This window comes from Lithobates pipiens, unplaced genomic scaffold (assembly GCF_037356315.1).
Source record: "Lithobates pipiens isolate NorthernLeopardFrog02 unplaced genomic scaffold, aLitPip1_a1.2 Scaffold_28, whole genome shotgun sequence".
In the NCBI taxonomy this organism is placed as follows: domain Eukaryota; kingdom Metazoa; phylum Chordata; class Amphibia; order Anura; family Ranidae; genus Lithobates; species Lithobates pipiens.
The window spans coordinates 230,565,050-230,585,465 of record NW_027507789.1 but is presented as its reverse complement, the minus strand read 5'-3'; the positions used below and the strand labels follow the sequence as shown (position 1 = coordinate 230,585,465).

The window sequence follows — 20,416 nt, the reverse complement described above, 5'->3', positions numbered from 1 at the left end:
CTCACAGGTCAGTAAATCCCCCACCTCTCCTTTCATTGGTCAGTAAATCCCCCTCCTCTCACAGGTCAGTAAATCCCCCTCCTCTCCTCTCATTGGTCAGTAAATCCCCCTCCTCTCATTGGTCAGTGAATCTCCCTCTCACAGGTCAGTAAATCCCCCACCTCTCCTCTCATTGGTCAGTAAATCCCCCTCCTCCAGTCATATTACCGTGTGATGGAGCTGGGCACTTCCTCCTCATAGATCCGGAGGTCGGTTCTGGAGAAGCTCATCCTGACCCGTCAGGTGTTGGGCTCCTCCGGTCAGTCTGCAGGACGGTCACACATTCCGATTGGTGAATAAATAACAGACTGGAAGAGTCTGGATGATCCGCTCAGCGACCGAGAAAACCAAAACCCTCCCCTAGAAACCCCCCAACGTGTCTATATACTGTATATAGGGGAGTATAATATATATATATATATATATATATATACATACACACACACACACACACGGGACAACGTGTGTCTATGTATACTGTATATAGGGGGATATAATTACAGTATATAGAGCAACAATATGTGTATATAGGGGGGATATACAGTATATAGAGCAACAATATGTGTATATAGGGGGGATATACAGTATATAGTGGGACAATATGTGTACATGGGGGATATACAGTATATAGGGGGACAATATGTGTATATAGGGGATATACAGTATATAGAGGGACAATATGTGTATATAGGGGGATATACAGTATATAGGGGGATATACAGTATATAGGGGGACAATATGTGTACATAGGGGGATATACAGTATATAGAGGGATATACAGTATACGGGGGACAATATGTGTATATAGGGGGATATACAGTATATAGAGGGACAATATGTGTATATAGGGGGATATACAGTATATAGAGGGACAATATGTGTGTATAGGGGCATATACAGTATCTCACCAGAGTGCGTAGACCCCTCCCATTTTTTGTGTTGGAAGGTCTTTTGGTGTAATGAGGACCTCCAGGTCCAGATATGGCTGACATCCTTCAATATGTGGTGGGTTGTGAGGCACAGTGGGTGCCTTTTTATATTTTGCAAGGGAAGGAGGGTTAGGGCTAAGACACCCTTAGATAGTAGCAAACTCAGTTGGCCGACTCCGAGACTTCAATAGGAGAAGAGCTGTACAGGGAAAAGCTCCAGCAAGGCGACACTTCTGCACTTGCAGGATTGCTGTCTCCTATGGCAACAGTACTTAACAGTCCCTAACTCAAACGTTAGGCTGCTTTTACACTGAGGCGCTTTACCGCTACAAATAGTGCCTGTAAAGCACCTCTCCTCTCTCCAGTGTGAAGGCCCAGAGAGCTCACACTGGAGTGGTGCGCTGGCAGGACGCTAAAAAAACTCCTGCAAGCAGCATCTTTGCAGCGCTGTATACACCGCTCCTAAAGCTCCCCTGACCACTGAAATCAATGGGCAGCGCTGCCAAACCGCCAGCAAAGCGCTGCTGCAGTGGTGCTTTGTGGGTGGATTTAATCCTTTTTTGCCTGCTAGCGGGGGTTAAAAGCGCCCCTAAAAATAGGACACCGCCAACGCCCTCAATTCTCCTGTGTGAAAGTAGCTTAACAGTTCTTTCAGCTCCACTACAACTGCTCCTTGTAGTTCTTCAACACTGAGCTCCCGATCTCTCACCGGACTCACCGACTCCGAATCCCTGGAGCTCCTCCAAGGTTGGCGTGGTATGTTCCTCAAGCGTTACCCCCGCCTCTCTGCTGGCTCCCGAGCTTGGAACTCCAGGTACTTCTCAAGCTTCACCCCCGCTCGCCGGCTCGGCTCCTGGTTTGACTCACAAGGCTGCTCTGCAAGTGTCACCTTCGCTGGTTGGGTCCCTGACTTCATCACCGCCTGAAGTTTCCCGGTCCTCCACCGTGCCCGTTCGGTGAGAAAACTGCTCTGGTACTTTCTTCAGTTACTCACTGAGGTCCCTGGTAAAGGCGATTGGTCCCTTCGTGGTGACAGCTTCCCTTCTACCTCCGACCACTGACAGCTTCTCCAACCGGCAGAACCATCACTTCTGGCTGGACTGCAAGCCGCAATCCCAACCCTGTGCTGCCCTCTTACTTCTGGCCCTCACACAGCCTGGCAGGCAGATGCCCCCGGGATAGGCCCAATCTCTGGCTATGCCCAAGATGATGACACCTAGATCCTGGAAGAAATCCACCTTACATGGACATAACCAATCAGAAGCTACAATTATATAGATAAGACTGTACTAGCGATGTACTCCCCCACAGCACAAGTCACTCATATATATATATATATATATATATATATATATATATATATATAACCCCATGTAACCAGGAAGGATAAAGTAGTATCACCTATCTGGACACAGTCTCCTTGTGGTTCTTCATGATGCATCAGATTACATAGGCCTAATCAGGATGGGGACAGATACTCACCAGACGATTGGTCTGATCCATTTCACTAGCGGCACAGGGCACACAACACACCTCCACCCAGACAGCTGTCCGGGTGGCACAGAACATAGGTCACCTGACTTCACCCAAATATATAGGTTCTCCCAACAGGCTAAGGGATTCAAGAAAACCCCTGCCCATTGGCTGAGATATCCCACATACCCATAACATGACCTTGAGTTGTCCTTCTCATATCTAGTACCACCAATAGTGATGGCCGAACTGTTCGCCCGGCGGTCGGTTCGTGGCGAATTTCGGCTGTTCGCAGTCCGCCCGATCGGCGGACTATTGCCACTGTTTGCCCGGCGGACTTCCGTGTTTACTGTGTAAAAGAACTTTGACCTATGTTGACACATCCATCATGGGGTACAGGACAGCCAATTGAGACATTACAGCACATGGACACTTGGACATTCCCCCTAACTTATAAATAGACCCGATCCGGCGGCTATTTTACATTCTTTCTTCTGTCACTATAGGGAGAGGTTGCTGTATGGAGCAGGGAGAGACTGCAGTGACACAAATCGCTAGCTATTAGGTCCACAAAAGTTCTTTTAAGGACTGGTATGGTATAGGTGTAGTTCAGGATATAGGTTTGAGGCACTGCTATTCAAGTCATTGTTGCAGCAGTCTGTCTTTTGTCAGTGCTGAGAGAGGGACAGGACGCTGTGTGCAGCAGGGACAGTCAGTAACAGCTAATGATTAAACTATTAGGTCCACAAAAGTCCTTTTCAGGACTGGTATGGTATAATAGTACAGGATATAGTTTTGAGTGCTATTCAAGTTATTGTTCCAGCAGCCTGTGTTTTGTCAGTTTAAATAGGGACATGCAGGAAGCTGTGTGTGGCAGTGAGGGACAGTCAGTTTAATCAGTAGCTGTGTCACGTACCTGGTTGGAGAGCCCAAGCGTGCAGAGAGCGGCGCCTCGTAAGCCTCCGGCTCGAGAGCCCCTGGAGATGGGAACAGGGATTCAGGAGTCCGGAGGACACAAGTGCCAGGCTGGATAGCTGGTAGTGGGTGGCCGGAACAGGTGGTAGACTGGAACGGCAGGTGCAACCAGCGCTGGATGCTGGGCAGGAACTGTTGGACAGCTGGCACAGGTGAACAGGCAGGAACTGCAGAAGTAGTCAGCGCTGGACTTTAGGCAGACTGGCAGGCGTGGTCAGGGACGAGCTGGGTCGGCAACAATCGGGCAGCGGAGGTACAAAGCAGAAGGCAGAAGCGTGGTCAATCAGGCAAAGGGTCGGAGGCAGGCGGCTAACAGGCAAGGTCCAGGAACAGGCCGGGTACAGAATCAGGAACACACACACAGGAACGGATAGCAGGAGTCTCGGGAACGCTGTAGACAGGACAGCACAGAGGAGCAGGAGCAGGTCCCTTAAGTAGGCAACTGGGCGCCAAGAACGGTCGCACGGTACGTTTGCGTACCCCCGCGGGTAACCGTGCTCCCGTTCGTGACCCCGCGTACCCGCGTACGCCCGCTCGTGTCAACGCGCACCCGCGTGCGCCTGTTGGGGACTACGTGCACTCGCGTGCGTTCGTTAGCGCCAACCCACGTCCGAAGGCACCGACGATCCCCTCGTACAGGGAACCTGCGGGTAAGTCTTCCTTGGGCGACCGGGATAGTGGAACGACCGTGACATTGCCCCCCCCCCAAGGGGCAACCTCCGGATGCCCAACTGTGCCATCTTATCCGGATGAGCCCTTTTGAAGGCATGGATCAGTCTTTTAGCATGCAGGTTGGACTCCGGTTCCCACGAATTCTCCTCAGGGCCATATCCCTTCCATTTAACCAGGAACTGGGTCTGGTTACGTCTCCTCCTGCAGTCCAAGATAGATTCAACCTCATACTCCAATTCCCCATCGATCATCACGGGTTCTGGGGGGTTGTTACTCCGATCGGCAAAGGGGTCCGGAACCGCAGGCTTGAGCAATGAGACATGAAAGACCGGGTGGATCCGGAATGACCCCGGGAGTTTCAGCTCAAAGGCTACTTCATTTAATTTCCTCAGAATGGGGAATGGACCCACAAACTTCGGGCCCAGCTTCCTGGAAGGACAAGCTAACTTCAAGTTTAAAGTAGACAGCCAGACCTGGTCCCCGACCTGGAGGTTAAGTTCGCCCCTTCTCTTCTTATCGAAGACTTCCTTATAGTGTTCCTGGGTCTTAGCCAGAGTTTCTTGAAGAATCCTGTTGTTATTCCTGAAGAAGTTAAGGTCCTCCTGAACCGCCGGTACTGAACACTCGGGAAGATTACCGGGTAGAAAAAGTGGATGGAAACCAAAGTTTGCAAAGAAAGGGGACTGTTTGGTGGCCGAATGGATAGAATTATTATATGCGAATTCTGCTAAAGGTAGGAGCGATACCCAATCGTCCTGGGAGAAGGAAGAGAAGCAACGCAGATATTGCTCCAGCGTTTGGTTGGTTCTCTCGGTCTGGCCGTTAGTTTGAGGGTGATAGGCCGAAGAAAAGCGAAGTTCAATTTTCAGGGCCCCACAGAGAGCTTTCCAAAACCTGGATGTGAATTGAACTCCCCTGTCAGAGGTGATGTCAGCAGGAATGCCGTGGAGCCTTACCACTTCTTTAATAAAAGTCCTGGCCATCTCTGTGGCCGACGGGGTCCCCTTCATGGGTAAAAAGTGGGCCATCTTAGTAAACCTGTCTACCACCACCAGGATCGAGGAAAAGTCTTCAGAGGGGGGCAGTTCCACGATGAAATCCATGGATATCATCTTCCATGGCCTATCCGGGATGGGCAATGGTCTCAGCAAGCCCCAAACCTTCGATTTACTCCCCTTATTCCTAATGCAAGTGGTGCATGCTTCTACATATTCCCTGCAGTGCTTCTTCATTTGAGGCCACCAAAACGTGCGTCGGAGTAAGTCTGTGGTTTTGAACACCCCAAAGTGACCGGCCAATGGGTGGTCGTGGCAGGAGCTGAGGACCGCAGTACGTATCTCCTGGGGGACAAAGATTCTGTCCTGGTGCCAGAGAAGACCGTCTTTGGAGGTTAAGGAGGTGTCAGATGATAGAGCCGGATCACTGGAGGCCTGCTTAATTCGGGACAGGAGATCTTCCTGAAGCAGGAGGAAGTTTCCTGGGGGAAGAATGGTGTCTGGAGTAGGAGGTACCACTGATTCATTGTACATCCGGGAGAGAGCATCGGGCTTCACGTTTTTTGACCCGGGCCTGTACGTGATATGGAACATGAATCTAGAAAAGAAAAGTGCCCAAAGAGCCTGTCTTGGCTTCAGTCGCTTGGCTGATTTAAGATACTCCAGGTTCTTGTGGTCCGTATAAACCAGGATCGGGTGGGAAGCACCTTCAAGGAGGTAGCGCCATTCCTCCAATGCTGCCTTGATTGCCAGTAGTTCCCGGTCACCGACGTCGTAGTTCCGCTCAGCTTCCGAGAGTTTACGGGAGAAAAAGGCCACCGGGTACAAAAGTGACTTAGGTCCCTGTCTCTGGGATAATACTGCCCCAACGGCTACTTCCGAAGCATCCACCTCCAGGATATAAGGCAGCGTGGCGTCGGGGTGTCTCAGGATCGAAGCAGATACAAACAGATTCTTCAAGGTTTCAAAGGCTTCTTGTGCCTTAGGAGTCCACAGGAATCTTTGACCCTGTCTGGTCAGTTCAGTGATGGGGGAAATGATGGATGAAAATCCTCTGATGAACTTTCTATAAAAATTAGCAAATCCCACGAACCGTTGGACCCCTTTTCGGTCCGAGGGAGCGGGCCAGTCTAGGATGGCTGAGATCTTCTGGGGATCCATTTCTATTCCATTTACTGAAATGATCAGGCCCAGGAATTGAATGCTCTGTTGCTCAAAGACGCACTTCTCCGGTTTAGCGTACAGGCCATGGAGGCGGAGACGAGCCAGGACAACCTTCACATGTTCCCGATGTTCGACTAAAGAGGAAGAGAAGATTAGAATATCATCAAGGTATATGACAACAAACAGGTCTAGGTACTCTCTAAAGACATCATTAACGAAATGCTGGAATGTAGCAGGGGCATTACAGAGTCCAAAGGGCATAACAAGATATTCATAATGCCCAAAGCGGGTACGAAAGGCAGTCTTCCACTCATCGCCTTCGCGAATACGGACCAGGTTGTAGGCACCCCGCAGATCCAGCTTGGAGAACACCCTAGCCGACCCCAGTCTCTGGAATAATTCGGGCACCAACGGTAGAGGGTAGCGGTTTTTTACAGTAACTTTGTTGAGTGCCCGGTAGTCTACACATGGCCGTAAGGAGTGGTCCTTCTTCTGGACGAAGAAAATCCCTGCACCTGCCGGGGAAGTGGATGGTCGGATAAAGCCCTTCTTTAAGTTATCATCCAGGTAGGTCTTTAGGGCTCCCAGCTCGGTCTCAGATAGGGGGAAGATTCTCCCGAAGGGAATCTCCGCTCCCGGAAGCAAGTCAATGGGGCAGTCATATAGTCTGTGGGGAGGTAAAGTCTCTGCGCCCTTCTTACTGAAAACGTCCATAAATTGATGATAGACTTCGGGCACCGCCTGTCGGATCTCGGCGTCTGTCTCCAAGCAGAGCAGAGAAGAAGGGTCCGTCTTGATGGCTGGAAGACAATACTGATGACAATAGGCAGATGGAAACTCAATTCTTCCGGTGAACCAATTTATCAAGGGGTTGTGGGCCTTCAACCAGGGCATGCCAAGGATTATGGGAAAGAGTGGAGACTCAATAATGTCCAGACACAGGTGCTCCTGGTGGTCCCCAGCGATGGTGACATGAAGGGGGGATGTTTCCTGGGTTACAGGTCCGGATCTCAGAGAGGAACCGTCGGCCAAATAGATTGGAAGTTCCTTGGCCCTAGGCCGAAGGGGAATGTTGTTTCTCAAGGCAAAGGATAGGTCCATAAAACCGCTACAGGCCCCAGAGTCAATAATCGCGTTGACGCTGCTAGTCTTTCCGGAGAACTGTAAAAGAAGAGGCACAGCCAGGTGAGAGATGGTACTGGTACTAGGCGGAGTAGGAGAAGAGGCAGGAGGTATAAGAAGGCACTTACGCGACTTGGCGGCGCAAGTGCGAACATAATGTCCAGATCCCCCGCAATAGAGGCACAGGTTACCAGTTCTTCGGCGTTGGCGCTCCTCGGGGGTCAGAGATGGACGAAGTAGACCCAGCTGCATAGGTTCCGATAAATCCGGGGAAGAAGGACCAGGAAGGACCGGTGGATTGGAACTTGGAACCCGTGGCAACATCCAGACTGGGCGAGAGGTGGAAGAAGAACGCTCCAGACGACGCTCTCTTAAACGCCTATCAATCTGGACAGAGAGGTCGATGAGCGCTTCAAGGGTCTCAGGGGTTCCTACACGGGCCAGTTCGTCTTTCAATGCCTCCGAGAGTCCCATGCGGAACTGGTAGCGGAGAGCTGAGTTGTTCCACTCCGTGTCGGCGCTCCAGCGCCTGAACTCAGACACATAGTCCTCTACTGGCCTGCGACCTTGTTGGAGTACGTGCAAAGCTGCTTCTGCGGTAGCAGCAAGCTGGGGGTCCTCATATAGACGAGACATGGCTTGGAAGAAAGCATCTAAGGAGTCCAGAGAGGGGTCTTTTCGTTCAAGAAGGCGATGTGCCCAGGCCTGGGGTTCGTCGGTTAGCAGGGAGATAACGAACCCTACTTTCGTTGCCTCGAGAGAGAAGGTCCGGGGTTGAAGGGCGAAGAAGAGCTCGCAGGAATTCCGGAAGGCCCTGAACTTATTTCGGTTACCGGAGAAACGGTCTGGTGTAGGGACCCTTGGCTCTGGCGGCAACATGACCACTGAAGGTGGGCCTGGAGGTCCAGGGGCAACTGGAGCTGCGGCAGATAGGGCTTGAACCCGTTCTTCCAAACGACCGTAGCCCTCTTGCAGGTTCTTCACGGCCTGGGTGAGGCCGGCTAGATGGTGGCAAAGTTCATCCATTGGAGACGCTCCCTGCGAGGGCTCGGACATGGCTGTCCTGTACTGTCACGTACCTGGTTGGAGAGCCCAAGCGTGCAGGGAGTGGCGCCTCGTAAGCCTCCGGCTCGAGAGCCCCTGGAGATGGGAACAGGGATTCAGGAGTCCGGAGGACACAAGTGCCAGGCAGGATAGCTGGTAGTGGGTGGCCGGAACAGGTGGTAGACTGGAACGGCAGGTGCAACCAGCGCTGGATGCTGGGCAGGAACTGTTGGACAGCTGGCACAGGTGAACAGGCAGGAACTGCAGAAGTAGTCAGCGCTGGACTTTAGGCAGACTGGCAGGCGTGGTCAGGGACGAGCTGGGTCGGCAACAATCGGGCAGCGGAGGTACAAAGCAGAAGGCAGAAGCGTGGTCAATCAGGCAAAGGGTCGGAGGCAGGCGGCTAACAGGCAAGGTCCAGGAACAGGCCGGGTACAGAATCAGGAACACACACACAGGAACGGATAGCAGGAGTCTCGGGAACGCTGTAGACAGGACAGCACAGAGGAGCAGGAGCAGGTCCCTTAAGTAGGCAACTGGGCGCCAAGAACGGTCGCACGGTACGTTTGCGTACCCCCGCGGGTAACCGTGCTCCCGTTCGTGACCCCGCGTACCCGCGTACGCCCGTTCGGCTCGTCGCGCACCCGCGTGCGCCCGCTCGTGTCAACGCGCACCCGCGTGCGCCTGTTGGGGACTACGTGCACTCGCGTGCGTTCGTTAGCGCCAACCCGCGTCCGAAGGCACCGACGATCCCCTCGTACAGGGAACCTGCGGGTAAGTCTTCCTTGGGCGACCGGGATAGTGGAACGACCGTGACAAGCTGTTACTATTAGGTCCACAAAGGTTCTTTTCAGGACTGGTATGGTAATAGGCTTGTATACGTATAATATTCTTTCTTCCAAATATAGAAAGAATATTATACTTGACTGCTGCCCTTCTGCTGTAGTAGTCCTTTATGAGTATAGGGACTGAGGTACAGTCTGCTAATCACAACCTACTATTTGCACAAAGGTCCTTCTAAGGACTGGTAAGGTATAGCGTACTATAGTATATAGGGTTGAGTGAGGTACAGTCTGCTAATCCTTAAGGACTGGTATAGGTCCACAATATATAGGGTTGAGGTGCACTACTGCTGACTGCTGCCCAATTCTGCAGCAGTCCTTTATCAGTATAGGTCCTTCTAAGGACTGGTAAGGTATAGTGTACTACAGTATATAGGGTTGAATGAGGTACAGTCTGCTGATCACAACCTAAAAAGCATGCCATACTATATGCCCGTACCCTCCTGTTTGAAGAGGTTGAGCGGTGTCATATTTTTGGGGCCCAGCAGCAAGTTGCTGGTATCAGTGCTGCTGTTAGTGCTCTCCATCTCGGTGCTCATGTCAGTGCACTCTATCACGGTGCTGGTGTCAGTGCTGTATATCATGGTGCTGGTGATCATCTCCTGCACCCTCTTCTTTGCCTACCCTGACCTTCCCTCGCCTCCATTGTCTCAAGAGTCCTGAATTGTCAGAATTTCACATATAAAAAAAGAATGCTTGTAGTCGTCGATCCCAGATTCACCTCATACACGTGTTATGTCATTGGCCATGTGGTGGCCATGTGCACAGCTAGTAATTATTTTGTGGCTGCAAATATGACCTGTAGGTTTGTAAAGTTCACCATCCCTGTGCTGTGCTGACTTCCTCCTGGAGCTGTGCATATTATGAGGGGCTCCCACCATCCCTGTGCTGTGCTGACTTCCTCCTGGGGCTGCTTATTATGAGGGGCTCCCACCATCCCTGTGCTATGCTGACTTCCTCCTGGGGCTGTACCTCTGCTGTGCATATTATGAGGGGCTCCCACCATCCCTGTGCTATGCTCATTATGAGGGGCTCCCACCATCCCTGTGCTATGCTGACTTACTCCTGGGGCTGCTTACGGTGCAGGTGTCAGTGCTGTATATCACGGTGCTGGTGTCAGTGCTTTATGTCACGCTGCTGATGTCAGTGCTCTCTATCACGGTGCAGGTGTCATTGCTGTATGTCACGCTGCTGGTGATCATCTCCTGCACCCTCTTCTTTGCCTACCCTGACCTTCCCTCTCCTCCATTGCCTTCATGCGCTCCACAGTCCTGAATTGTCAGAATTTCACATATAAAAAAAGAATGCTTGTAGTTGTCGATCCCAGATTCACCTCATACATGTGTTATGTCATTGGCCATGTGGTGGGACTATGTTTGCACAGCTAGTAATTATTTTGTGGCTGCAAATTTGACCTGTAGGTTTGCAAAGTTCGCCTCCCATTGAAGTCAATGGGGCCCGCCGCGAACGTTACGGTTCGCAAACTATCGGCCCCGTTCGTGAAACGTCCCGTCGGAAGTTCGTCCATCACTAACCACCAATTGCCCGGCCACCTAGTGCTAGAAGAGAAAAAGTGCAACAAGGCCAAACTTAGGGAGAAATCAATAGATCTCTAACAATCGACACTTCTCTACAATGTAAAGTAGTCAGTGTTGTCACATGAAAAGATTTACACACGTCACTGAGGGGTGTACTTACTTTTGTCAGATACTGTGTATAGAGGAACAATATGTGTATACAGGTTCCTCCTAGCCCTGTCTGTATATATATATATATATATATACACACACACACACACACACACACACACACACACACACATAGAGTGTATACACACACACACACACACACACACACACACACGTATATAGGAGTATATACACACATATATACAGTATATTATATGCACACACACACACACATATATAGAGTATATACACACAGACTGGTTGATATGGTCCTCCGCCTAGCAATGGCCACACCCGGTAGCGTGGAGAAGCGGCGGCACGGCTTGGTCTTGCAGGTCAGAGGTAAGGACTCCAGTCGTTGGATAAACAGATGAAGAGTCATGGTGGGGGAAGTCACACAGTTAGGCCGTGACGGAAGCTGACACTTCTCAGCTCATACTGCATATCACATCCAGGGGAAAGAAGCTATTACCCCCCAAACCAGAAATGTCATATTACAGCTTATCCCCTCACCCGCTGATCTGGCCAGTAACACACCTTCTGTATTAGACTGCTCCCCTCACTCTGGAGGAAGGGGCACAGGGGGCACCTTTGGACAGCAGCATTGTCAGTCGGGGGGAGAGTGTTAGATGGACTAGCAGGTTTAGATACAGGGAGGCGGGTCTGGAGAAGACAGACCAAGGCCTGAGGAGGAGTATCGTGTTTTACCCAGGAAGGCCTGAGGAGGAGTGGCTGAGGAGGAGTGCCTGAGGAGGAAGGTCTGAGGAGGAAGGTGTGAGGAGGAGTGCCGTGTGTTATCCAGGAAGGCCTGAGGAGGAGTGGCCAAGGAGGAAGGCCTGAGGAGGAGTGTCGTGTTTTAACCAGGAAGGCCTGAGGAGGAGTGGCTGAGGAGGAAGGTCTGAGGAGGAGTGCCGTGTGTTATCCAGGAAGGCCTGAGGAGGAGTGGCTGAGGAGGAAGGCCTGAGGAGGAAGGCCTGAGGAGGAGTGCCGTGTGTTATCCAGGAAGGCCTGAGGAGGAGTGGCTGAGAAGGAAGACCTGAGGAGGAAGGTCTGAGGAGGAAGGCCTGAGGAGGAGTGCCGTGTGTTATCCAGGAAGGCCTGAGGAGGAGTGGTCGAGGAGGAAGGTCTGAGGAGGAAGGCCTGAGGAGGAGTGCCGTGTGTTATCCAGGAAGGCCTGAGGAGGAGTGGCCGAGGAGGAAGGCCTGAGGAGGAGTGCCGTGTGTTATCCAGGAAGGCCTGAGGAGGAGTGGCCGAGGAGGAAGGTCTGAGGAGGAAGGCCTGAGGAGGAGTGCCGTGTGTTATCCAGAAAGGCCTGAGGAGGAGTGGCCGAGGAGGAAGGCCTGAGGAGGAGTGGCCGAGGAGGAAGGCCTGGGGAGGAAGGCCTGAGGTGGAAGGCCTGAGGTGAAAGGCCTGAGGAGGAGTGGCGAAGGAGAAAGGCCTGAGGAGGAGTGGCCAAAGAGAAAGGCCTGAGGAGGAGTGGCCAAAGAGAAAGGCCTGAGGAGGAGTGGCCAAAGAGAAAGGCCTGAGGAGGAGTGGCCAAAGAGAAAGGCCTGAGGAGGAGTGGCCGAGGTGGAAGGCCTGAGGTGGAAGGCCTGAGGTGGAAGGCCTGAGGTGGAAGGCCTGAGGAGGAGTGGCCGAGGAGAAAGGCCTGAGGAGGAGTGGCTGAGGAGAAAGGCTTGAGGTGGAAGGCCTGAGGCGGAAGACCTGAGGAGGAGTGCCGTGTGTTATCCAGGAAGGCCTGAGGAGGAGTGGCCGAGGAGGAAGGCCTGAGGAGGAAGACCTGAGGAGGAGTGCCGTGTGTTATCCAGGAAGGCCTGAGGAGGAGTGGCCGAGGAGGAAGGCCTGAGGCGGAAGACCTGAGGAGGAGTGCCGTGTGTTATCCAGGAAGGCCTGAGGAGGAGTGGCCGAGGAGGAAGGCCTGAGGAGGAAGGCCTGAGGAGGAGTGCCGTGTGTTATCCAGGAAGGCCTGAGGAGGAGTGGCCGAGGAGGAAGGCCTGAGGAGGAAGGCCTGAGGTGGAAGACCTGAGGAGGAGTGCCGTGTGTTATCCAGGAAGGCCTGAGGAGGAGTGGCCGAGGAGGAAGGCCTGAGGAGGAAGGCCTGAGGAGGAAGGCCTGAGGAGGAGTGCCGTGTGTTATCCAGGAAGGCCTGAGGAGGAGTGGCCGAGGAGGAAGGCCTGAGGAGGAAAACCTGAGGAGGAGTGCCGTGTGTTATCCAGGAAGGCCTGAGGAGGAGTGGTCGAGGAGGAAGGCCTGAGGAGAAAGGCTTGAGGTGGAAGGCCTGAGGTGGAAGACCTGAGGAGGAGTGCTGTGTGTTATCCAGGAAGGCTGAATGCTGCTTGTTCTGAAGCAGGACTGTCATGCTGGATACCCTGAGATGTTTATTTTTGAACTGTTTCTTCTGAATAAAAATGGGCTGCCATGCCCTTGAAAATGCAGTCGGACTGACAGGATTTCTCCAACTCAAACACACCACTAGAGCGTAATATAGGGTTGCCACCTGTCCAGGATTCACCCGGACAGTTCGGGTTTGGAATCATGTGTCCGGGTTTCAGACTGTCTGAAACTCGGACACATTATTTAGACTGGACTATGGCTTCCCAGCAGGATTGCTGGCTGCAGTTGTCTCAGCTGAGAGTGTCTGTTACACTCTTTCACACTGCCTAAAGGCAACACTAACAACCCCCCCCCCCCCAAAAAAAAAAAAACACAGATGGGAGAGGAGAGAGGGTTCGATCTGCACCTCTTACCCCACCCCTACCCCTCTTTGTCTTCTCTCACTCAATTCCCTGGCGCTGTGCCTCAGAAAAGGAAAGTTGGGGCCGGAAATTTGAAGTCAAGCAGCCTCAGATACATCTGGATGAGAGGTGCTGCCAAAGGGTGAGTGAGCTCACCATCCCTCCCTGTCTGTGATTTAAGTCTCACCCCCCTTCTCTCCCCTGCCTCTGAGTAAGTACACAAAGGTAAATCAGGGTTCTCAGAGGACCCCTTACATCAGAGTTCCCCTTTACACCAGAGGCCACAGTGTTTCCCCTTACATTAGAGACTTCTTCGTACATCAGTGTTCTCAGTGTTCCCCCTTATGTTAGAGGCCCCAGTGTTCTCCCTTACATCAGAGTCTGCAGAGTCCCCCCTTACAGTGAAAGGGAAATCTGTGAGTTCAGATGTAAAAGGGGAACTCTGTGGAATCTGATGTAAAGGGGGACTCTTTGCTGTGCGCCGCTAAAGTGTTCGGGTTTGACTTGAACAAAAGGTGGCAACCCTAGCGTAATACCCCGGAGTATTACAGCTGTTACAGTAATAGTTTTCTTCCTTTCGGGGTAAAGGATTTACATCAATAAATAAAGGCTGATCATTGTAGTACCCCTGTCAGTGGGAAATGGTTTATCCCAACCCTCTAACTGACAGATCTTCGGGACAGCTTGTTCTGTTGATAAAACAACAGACTTACTGGCTGGATCACCAGATGAGAATAGAAGAAAGAACGCATTAAAAAAGAAAACAAATGCAAGCATCTAAAGATTGGTAAAATGCAAAATAAGAAATGTTTGATTTTGTAATACAGCTCCAAGCTGGCCATAGACGGATCAGGTCCCTTCCTTCATGGTGTGTGGAGAATGCGGCGGTGATGACTGGAACTTGCACTCATTGAACTTCTACTGAGCCAGAAGTATTTGTCTGAAAGGTTCAGCAGTGTCTGGCCAGCTTGGTCCACAGAGCCATCAAATCATTGTGAGAAGTGACATGGCATCTCCAACACCACAGTAATATACAAAGATGAGGAGAGAAGGAGGTGAATGTATGAGGTGATCCCACCTACCTACTGATAATGATCAGCAGGATCCACTCCCAGCATCCACCAGATTTCATACCTGGAAGATCTGCAGACACCTCAGACTATGGAGACAGAAAGCATACATCCCAACCGCCCCGGATTGACCAGGACTGTCCCGGAAATTGATCTATGTCCCGAGGTCTCAGCCAATCATAGTTATGTCCTGGAGCAAGGGCAATCCATTGAAATTAATGACAGGGCGCGCTGTCACAAGGCTTTCTTTTAGCAGGCGCAGCTCACGCCTTACTGCATGGTGATCTCCATGTCAGGGCTAGGATCTCTATCACTTCCCCCTCCCCCGTCTTCCTTCTCCCCTCCCCCTTCTCCTCCCCTCTTCCTTCTCCCCCACCCCACAAGCCTTCACTCAGTACATAGTGCACCCCACAACCCTGCACTCAGTATATAGTGCAACCCACAACCCTGCACTCTGTACGTATAGTAAAAAAAAATGCAGACTCCAAGCACTCCCCACCCCTGCATTCTGTGCATTACACCCTCACAATCTCTGCCTTCTGTGCATTACACCCTTCCTTCCACTGCCTTCTGTGCATTACACCCCCCCACCCCTGCGTTCTGTGCATTACACCCTCCCGACCCTGCGCTCTGTGCATTGCTTACCCACATTTTGCTGCAGCACATGCCGCAGGTTGTCCCTTGACTCAAGTGTCCTTCATTGGGAAGTTTAAAAGTTGGGAGGTATGAGAATGCTACCTCAGAATAAGCAACAGAAGGGGATTGCAGAATACCGTGACGGAAGCGGACCTCAGAATATGGTGACGGAAGTGGACCTCAGAATACAATGACGGACGCGGACCTCAGAATACAACAATGGAAGCGTACCTCAGATAAAACAATGGAAGCGAACCCCAGAATACGGTGACAGAAGGGTACCTCAGAATACAGAGATGCAAGCGGACCTCAGAATACAGTGATGGAAGTGTACCTTAGAATACAGTGATGGAAGCGTACCTCAGAATACAGTGATGGAAGCGTACCTCAGAATACAGTGATGGAAGCGTACCTCGGAATACAATGATGGAAGCGGACCTCAGAATACAACAATGGAAGCGTACCCCAGAATACGGTGACAGAAGGGTACCTCAGAATACAGAGATGGAAGTGTACCTCAGAATACAGCAATGGAAGTGGACCTCGGAATACAGTGATGGAAGCGTACCTCAGAATATAATGATGGAAGTGTACATCAGAACACAGTGATGGAAGCGTACCTCAGAATATAGTGATGGAAGCGTACCTCGGAATACAGTGATGGAAGCGTACCTTGGAATACAATGATGGAAGTGTACCTCAGAATACAATGACGGAAGCGGACCTCAGAATACAACAATGGAAGCATACCCCAGAATACGGTGACAGAAGGGTACCTCAGAATACAGTGATGGAAGTGTACCTCAGAATACAATGATGGAAGTGTACCTCAGAATACAATGATGGAAGTGTACCTCAGAATACAGAGATGGAAGTGTACCTCAGAATACAGAGATGGAAGTGTACCTCAGAATACAGTGATGGAAGTGTACCTCAGAATACAATGATGGAAGTGTACCTCAGAATACAATGATGGAAGTGTACCTCAGAATACAATGATGGAAGCTTACCTGAGAACATTCTCCTCGTCATTGAAGCTTCCATGTTGAGTGTCTGATTTCTGGACTCCCTGTAATAAGAGAGACGGTTTTATATCTCTCATATGACCCATCACACACTTCCACAAACACCACCCTCCTCATATCCATCAATGGAAACAATGGGACATTCAGTCCAGTCAGCAGAGTCCTTGGATTTATAAAGGGGCACAATGTATGAGGGGACATCTGAAGCCAAGGTCTGCTATGGTTCCCAGACAGGTCTGCCTGCACCTTGTGTTGAATGAGGAGGGAGAATGCAGCAAGTGAAGAGGAATTTCCCTGTTGCAGCAGAAGAAGTGAGACACAAAGACAGGGGAAGGGTCAGACCAGGGTTGCTCCTTACCTTTGTCTTCAGGAAGGTCTCTAGCTCCTGCAGGAGAGAAGCAGACAGCAGCTGTCTCTGTAGGGCGAGCGCTCTCTTCTGTAATAAGGGCGGTAGAGGCATTATGAATGTCTATGAGAGGAGAGAGAACTCAGTTCAGCTCTGAACACAACACCTCTTCAGATGGACCATATTCACTAAGGTGTCTCATTTCCAGGAAAACGCACAAAGTGCTTCTACCAGAGGGCTTAGTTCCAAGGGGTGGTAAAAGTATGGCTCGACCACCTGCTTTATAACACCCCCTGGATATATGTCTGAACAAGCCCTATGTCAGTAGCAGGCCAGGTTTTCAAAACAATCAAAGCTGTGCTGCTTGCTGGACATCTATAAAACATGACCTGCTAGTAACGATAATGAGTAATGCAGAGAGCCCCCATCCCCGCTCATACCTGATGGCCCGGTCTGGAACGTTATGACTCCAGGTAGCCACCTTCCAGTCATTTTATCTCCACAACAAGCCTTTGTGTTCAGCTACTGATATGGAACAGGCGGCACCCTCTCCTTCATCTGTCATTGTGACACCTCAGGAAATCTATCACTGTGTGTGGCCAGGATTAACCCCTCCGAACCCACCTCTACAACCTACATGACAACCACTGACAACAGTCCTGGAAGTGTTCCATCGTGCTGGACTGTAGAAGTGTATTAGCAGATCCAGAACATGAACACTGTTCTCTATCAGAACTCTGGAGTTCTCCTTTACTGTGTGTAGCCAAGTCCCAAACCTCTCCAGGCCTAATGGTGACCTCCAGAGTTAGGGACAGCTGACATCCTTCTGTGTAGAGTGGGTTACAAGGCATGGTGGGTGCAATGTAGGTAGATTAATGGGCACCAGACACTTCTTGAATGCAAAGAGATTTATTTTCTCTTAAACAGAACTGTGGGAGAGAGGGTTAGGGCCAGAACACCATTTAGTAGTTGCAATGGTAATTGCGAGACTCCCAGACTTCTATAGGTAGGCAGCCACGCAGGGAAAGGCATCCAGCTGGGCACCACATCTGTACGTGTAGACACTGTGTTTCCTGTGGCGACAATCTTGAACAGTTTCTAGAAAAAGTTGCAATGAACTCTTTTGTTTCCTTCACAATCTCCTCTTTATATTTTCACTCAACTGAGCTCCCAGTCTATCACCTAAATCTACTGATCCACTGCCACTGGATCTCCTGAGCTCTTCCAATCATATCACAGAATATCTTCCTCAAGCCCCATCCACACGTCCCTGCTGGATCCCTAGCTTGGCATTCAAGATACTTCTCAAGCTTCACCCCATTTGCCTGCTCGGTCCCTGGCTTGGCACACAAGACTGCTCTGCAAGTGTCAACTCAGCTGGTTGGGTCCCTGGCTTGGCACTTGCTGAAGTTTCCTGATTCTTCCCCGTCCCCGGTTGGTGAGAATTCTGCCCCGGTACTTGCTTCAGTTACTCACGGTGGCCCCTGGTAATAAGGTGGACGGTCCCTTAGTGGCGACAGCTTCCCCTCTACCTCCGACCATGACAGGGTCTCGGCGGCAGAACCGTCACCCCCAATCCCAACCCTGTGCTGCTCTCTTGCTTCTGGATAGACCCTCAGGACTGCCTGGCAGCCAGACGCCCCCCAGGATAGGTCTCAGATCCTGGCCTAGCAGCCCAGGCAATACGACACACGTTCACCCAGACAGCCATCCAGGTGGTACAGAACCCCGGTCACCTGACCTCCCCCAAATATATAGGCTCTCCCAGCAGGCCAAGGGACCCAAGAAAATCCCTGCCCATTGGCTGAGACACCCCTTCTATTCCTAATCTGTCCTTGAAATTCCCTTGTCTTATCTAATGTCACCAGATACCCGGTCACCTAGTGACAAAAGAGAGAAGTGCAGCAATTACAGAATTAGGGCGAAATCAATTGATCTCCTATCAATTGGTCAAGGCAACTATACCTGGCAGGTAAATTTAAGAGCAACCCTGCCTAAACATCAGGGTGCTACATGTGTCCTACACCAAGGACAGCCAGGAGCTCCATCCAGTGGCCGCTCTCTCATCTCGCCTCTAGAACAGTCCTGGCAGAGGGCGGCAGGAGCTCCATCCAGTGGCCGCTCTCTCATCTCGCCTCTAGAACAGTCCTGGCAGAGGGCGGTAGGAGGTCCATCCAGTGTCCACTCTCCCACCTTTTTCCTAGAACAGTTCTAGAAATCTTACAGACACATTCTCCAGTAATGAAAGAAAAAGGCACTTCCTATGAACGACCCTTCTTAGTTCATACAGTCGGTGGATGTTAGGCCAGGCCACTTGGCCCGCACATGCTGTGTACGTGAGAAGTGCCAGAATGAGGCTCTCTCTCTGCCAGGGAAATGACCCCTGATATTGGGAGATCAGCCACGGTATACAAAGAATCCATTGTGTGTCCTGACCGCACTGTGTTCCCAAACTCTGAAAGTGGAACAATCCCATCACCGGCACTCGTCATCCACCCACAGACATCACAGACACTCATCCTCCACCCACAGACATTACCAGTACTCGTCATCCACCCACAGACATTACAGACACTCATCCTCCACCCACAGACATTACCAGTACTCGTCATCCACCCACAGACATCACAGACACTCATCCTCCACCCACAGACATTACCAGTACTCGTCATCCACCCACAGACATCACAGACACTCATCCTCCACCCACAGACATTACCAGTACTCGTCATCCACCCACAGACATCACAGACACTCATCATCCACCCACAGACATCACAGACACTCATCCTCCACCCACAGACATTACCAGTACTCATCATCCACCCACAGACATTACCAGTACTCATCATCCACCCACAGACATTACCAGTACTCGTCATCCACCCACAGACATCACAGACACTCATCATCCACCCACAGACATCACAGACACTCATCCTCCACCCACAGACATTACCAGTACTCGTCATCCACCCACAGACATCACAGACACTCATCCTCCACCCACAGACATTACCAGTACTCGTCATCCACCCACAGACATCACAGACACTCATCCTCCACCCACAGACATTACCAGTACTCGTCATCCACCCACAGACATCACAGACACTCATCCTCCACCCACAGACATTACCAGTACTCGTCATCCACCCACAGACATCACAGACACTCATCATCCACCCACAGACATCACAGACACTCATCCTCCACCCACAGACATTACCAGTACTCGTCATCCACCCACAGACATCACAGACACTCATCCTCCACCCACAGACATTACCAGTACTCGTCATCCACCCACAGACATCACAGACACTCATCCTCCACCCACAGACATTACCAGTACTCGTCATCCACCCACAGACATTACCAGTACTCATCATCCACCCACAGACATCACAGACACTCATCATCCACCCACAGACATTACCAGTACTCGTCATCCACCCACAGACATCACAGACACTCATCATCCACCCACAGACATTACCAGTACTCGTCATCCACCCACAGACATCACAGACACTCATCCTCCACCCACAGACATTACCAGTACTCGTCATCCACCCACAGACATCACAGACACTCATCCTCCACCCACAGACATTACCAGTACTCATCATCCACCCACAGACATTACCAGTACTCATCA

At 51.2% G+C, this 20,416-nt stretch overlaps 1 protein-coding gene across 7 annotated transcripts in view; it reads right to left on the bottom strand.

Annotated features, from left to right (window-relative positions):
- The window catches only part of LOC143936269 (cilia- and flagella-associated protein 337-like), a 105,009-nt gene that overhangs the window by 64,928 nt on the left and 19,665 nt on the right, over nt 1–20,416 (bottom strand). For 2 of the 7 annotated variants that reach the window (XM_077460711.1, XM_077460707.1), the window contains exons 3-4: nt 16,768–16,878; nt 16,395–16,453 (exon numbers count right to left, since the gene is read on the bottom strand). The exons of 1 other annotated variant lie outside the window; for it this stretch is intronic. In XM_077460711.1, coding sequence (XP_077316837.1) covers nt 16,395–16,453; nt 16,768–16,878 — 170 coding nt within the window. Of the gene's footprint in view, nt 1–207; nt 323–16,394; nt 16,454–16,767; nt 16,879–17,195; nt 17,282–20,416 lie in introns of those variants that run through there. 4 more of the 7 variants (XM_077460709.1, XM_077460708.1, XM_077460710.1 and 1 more) reach the window with 4 other exon arrangements.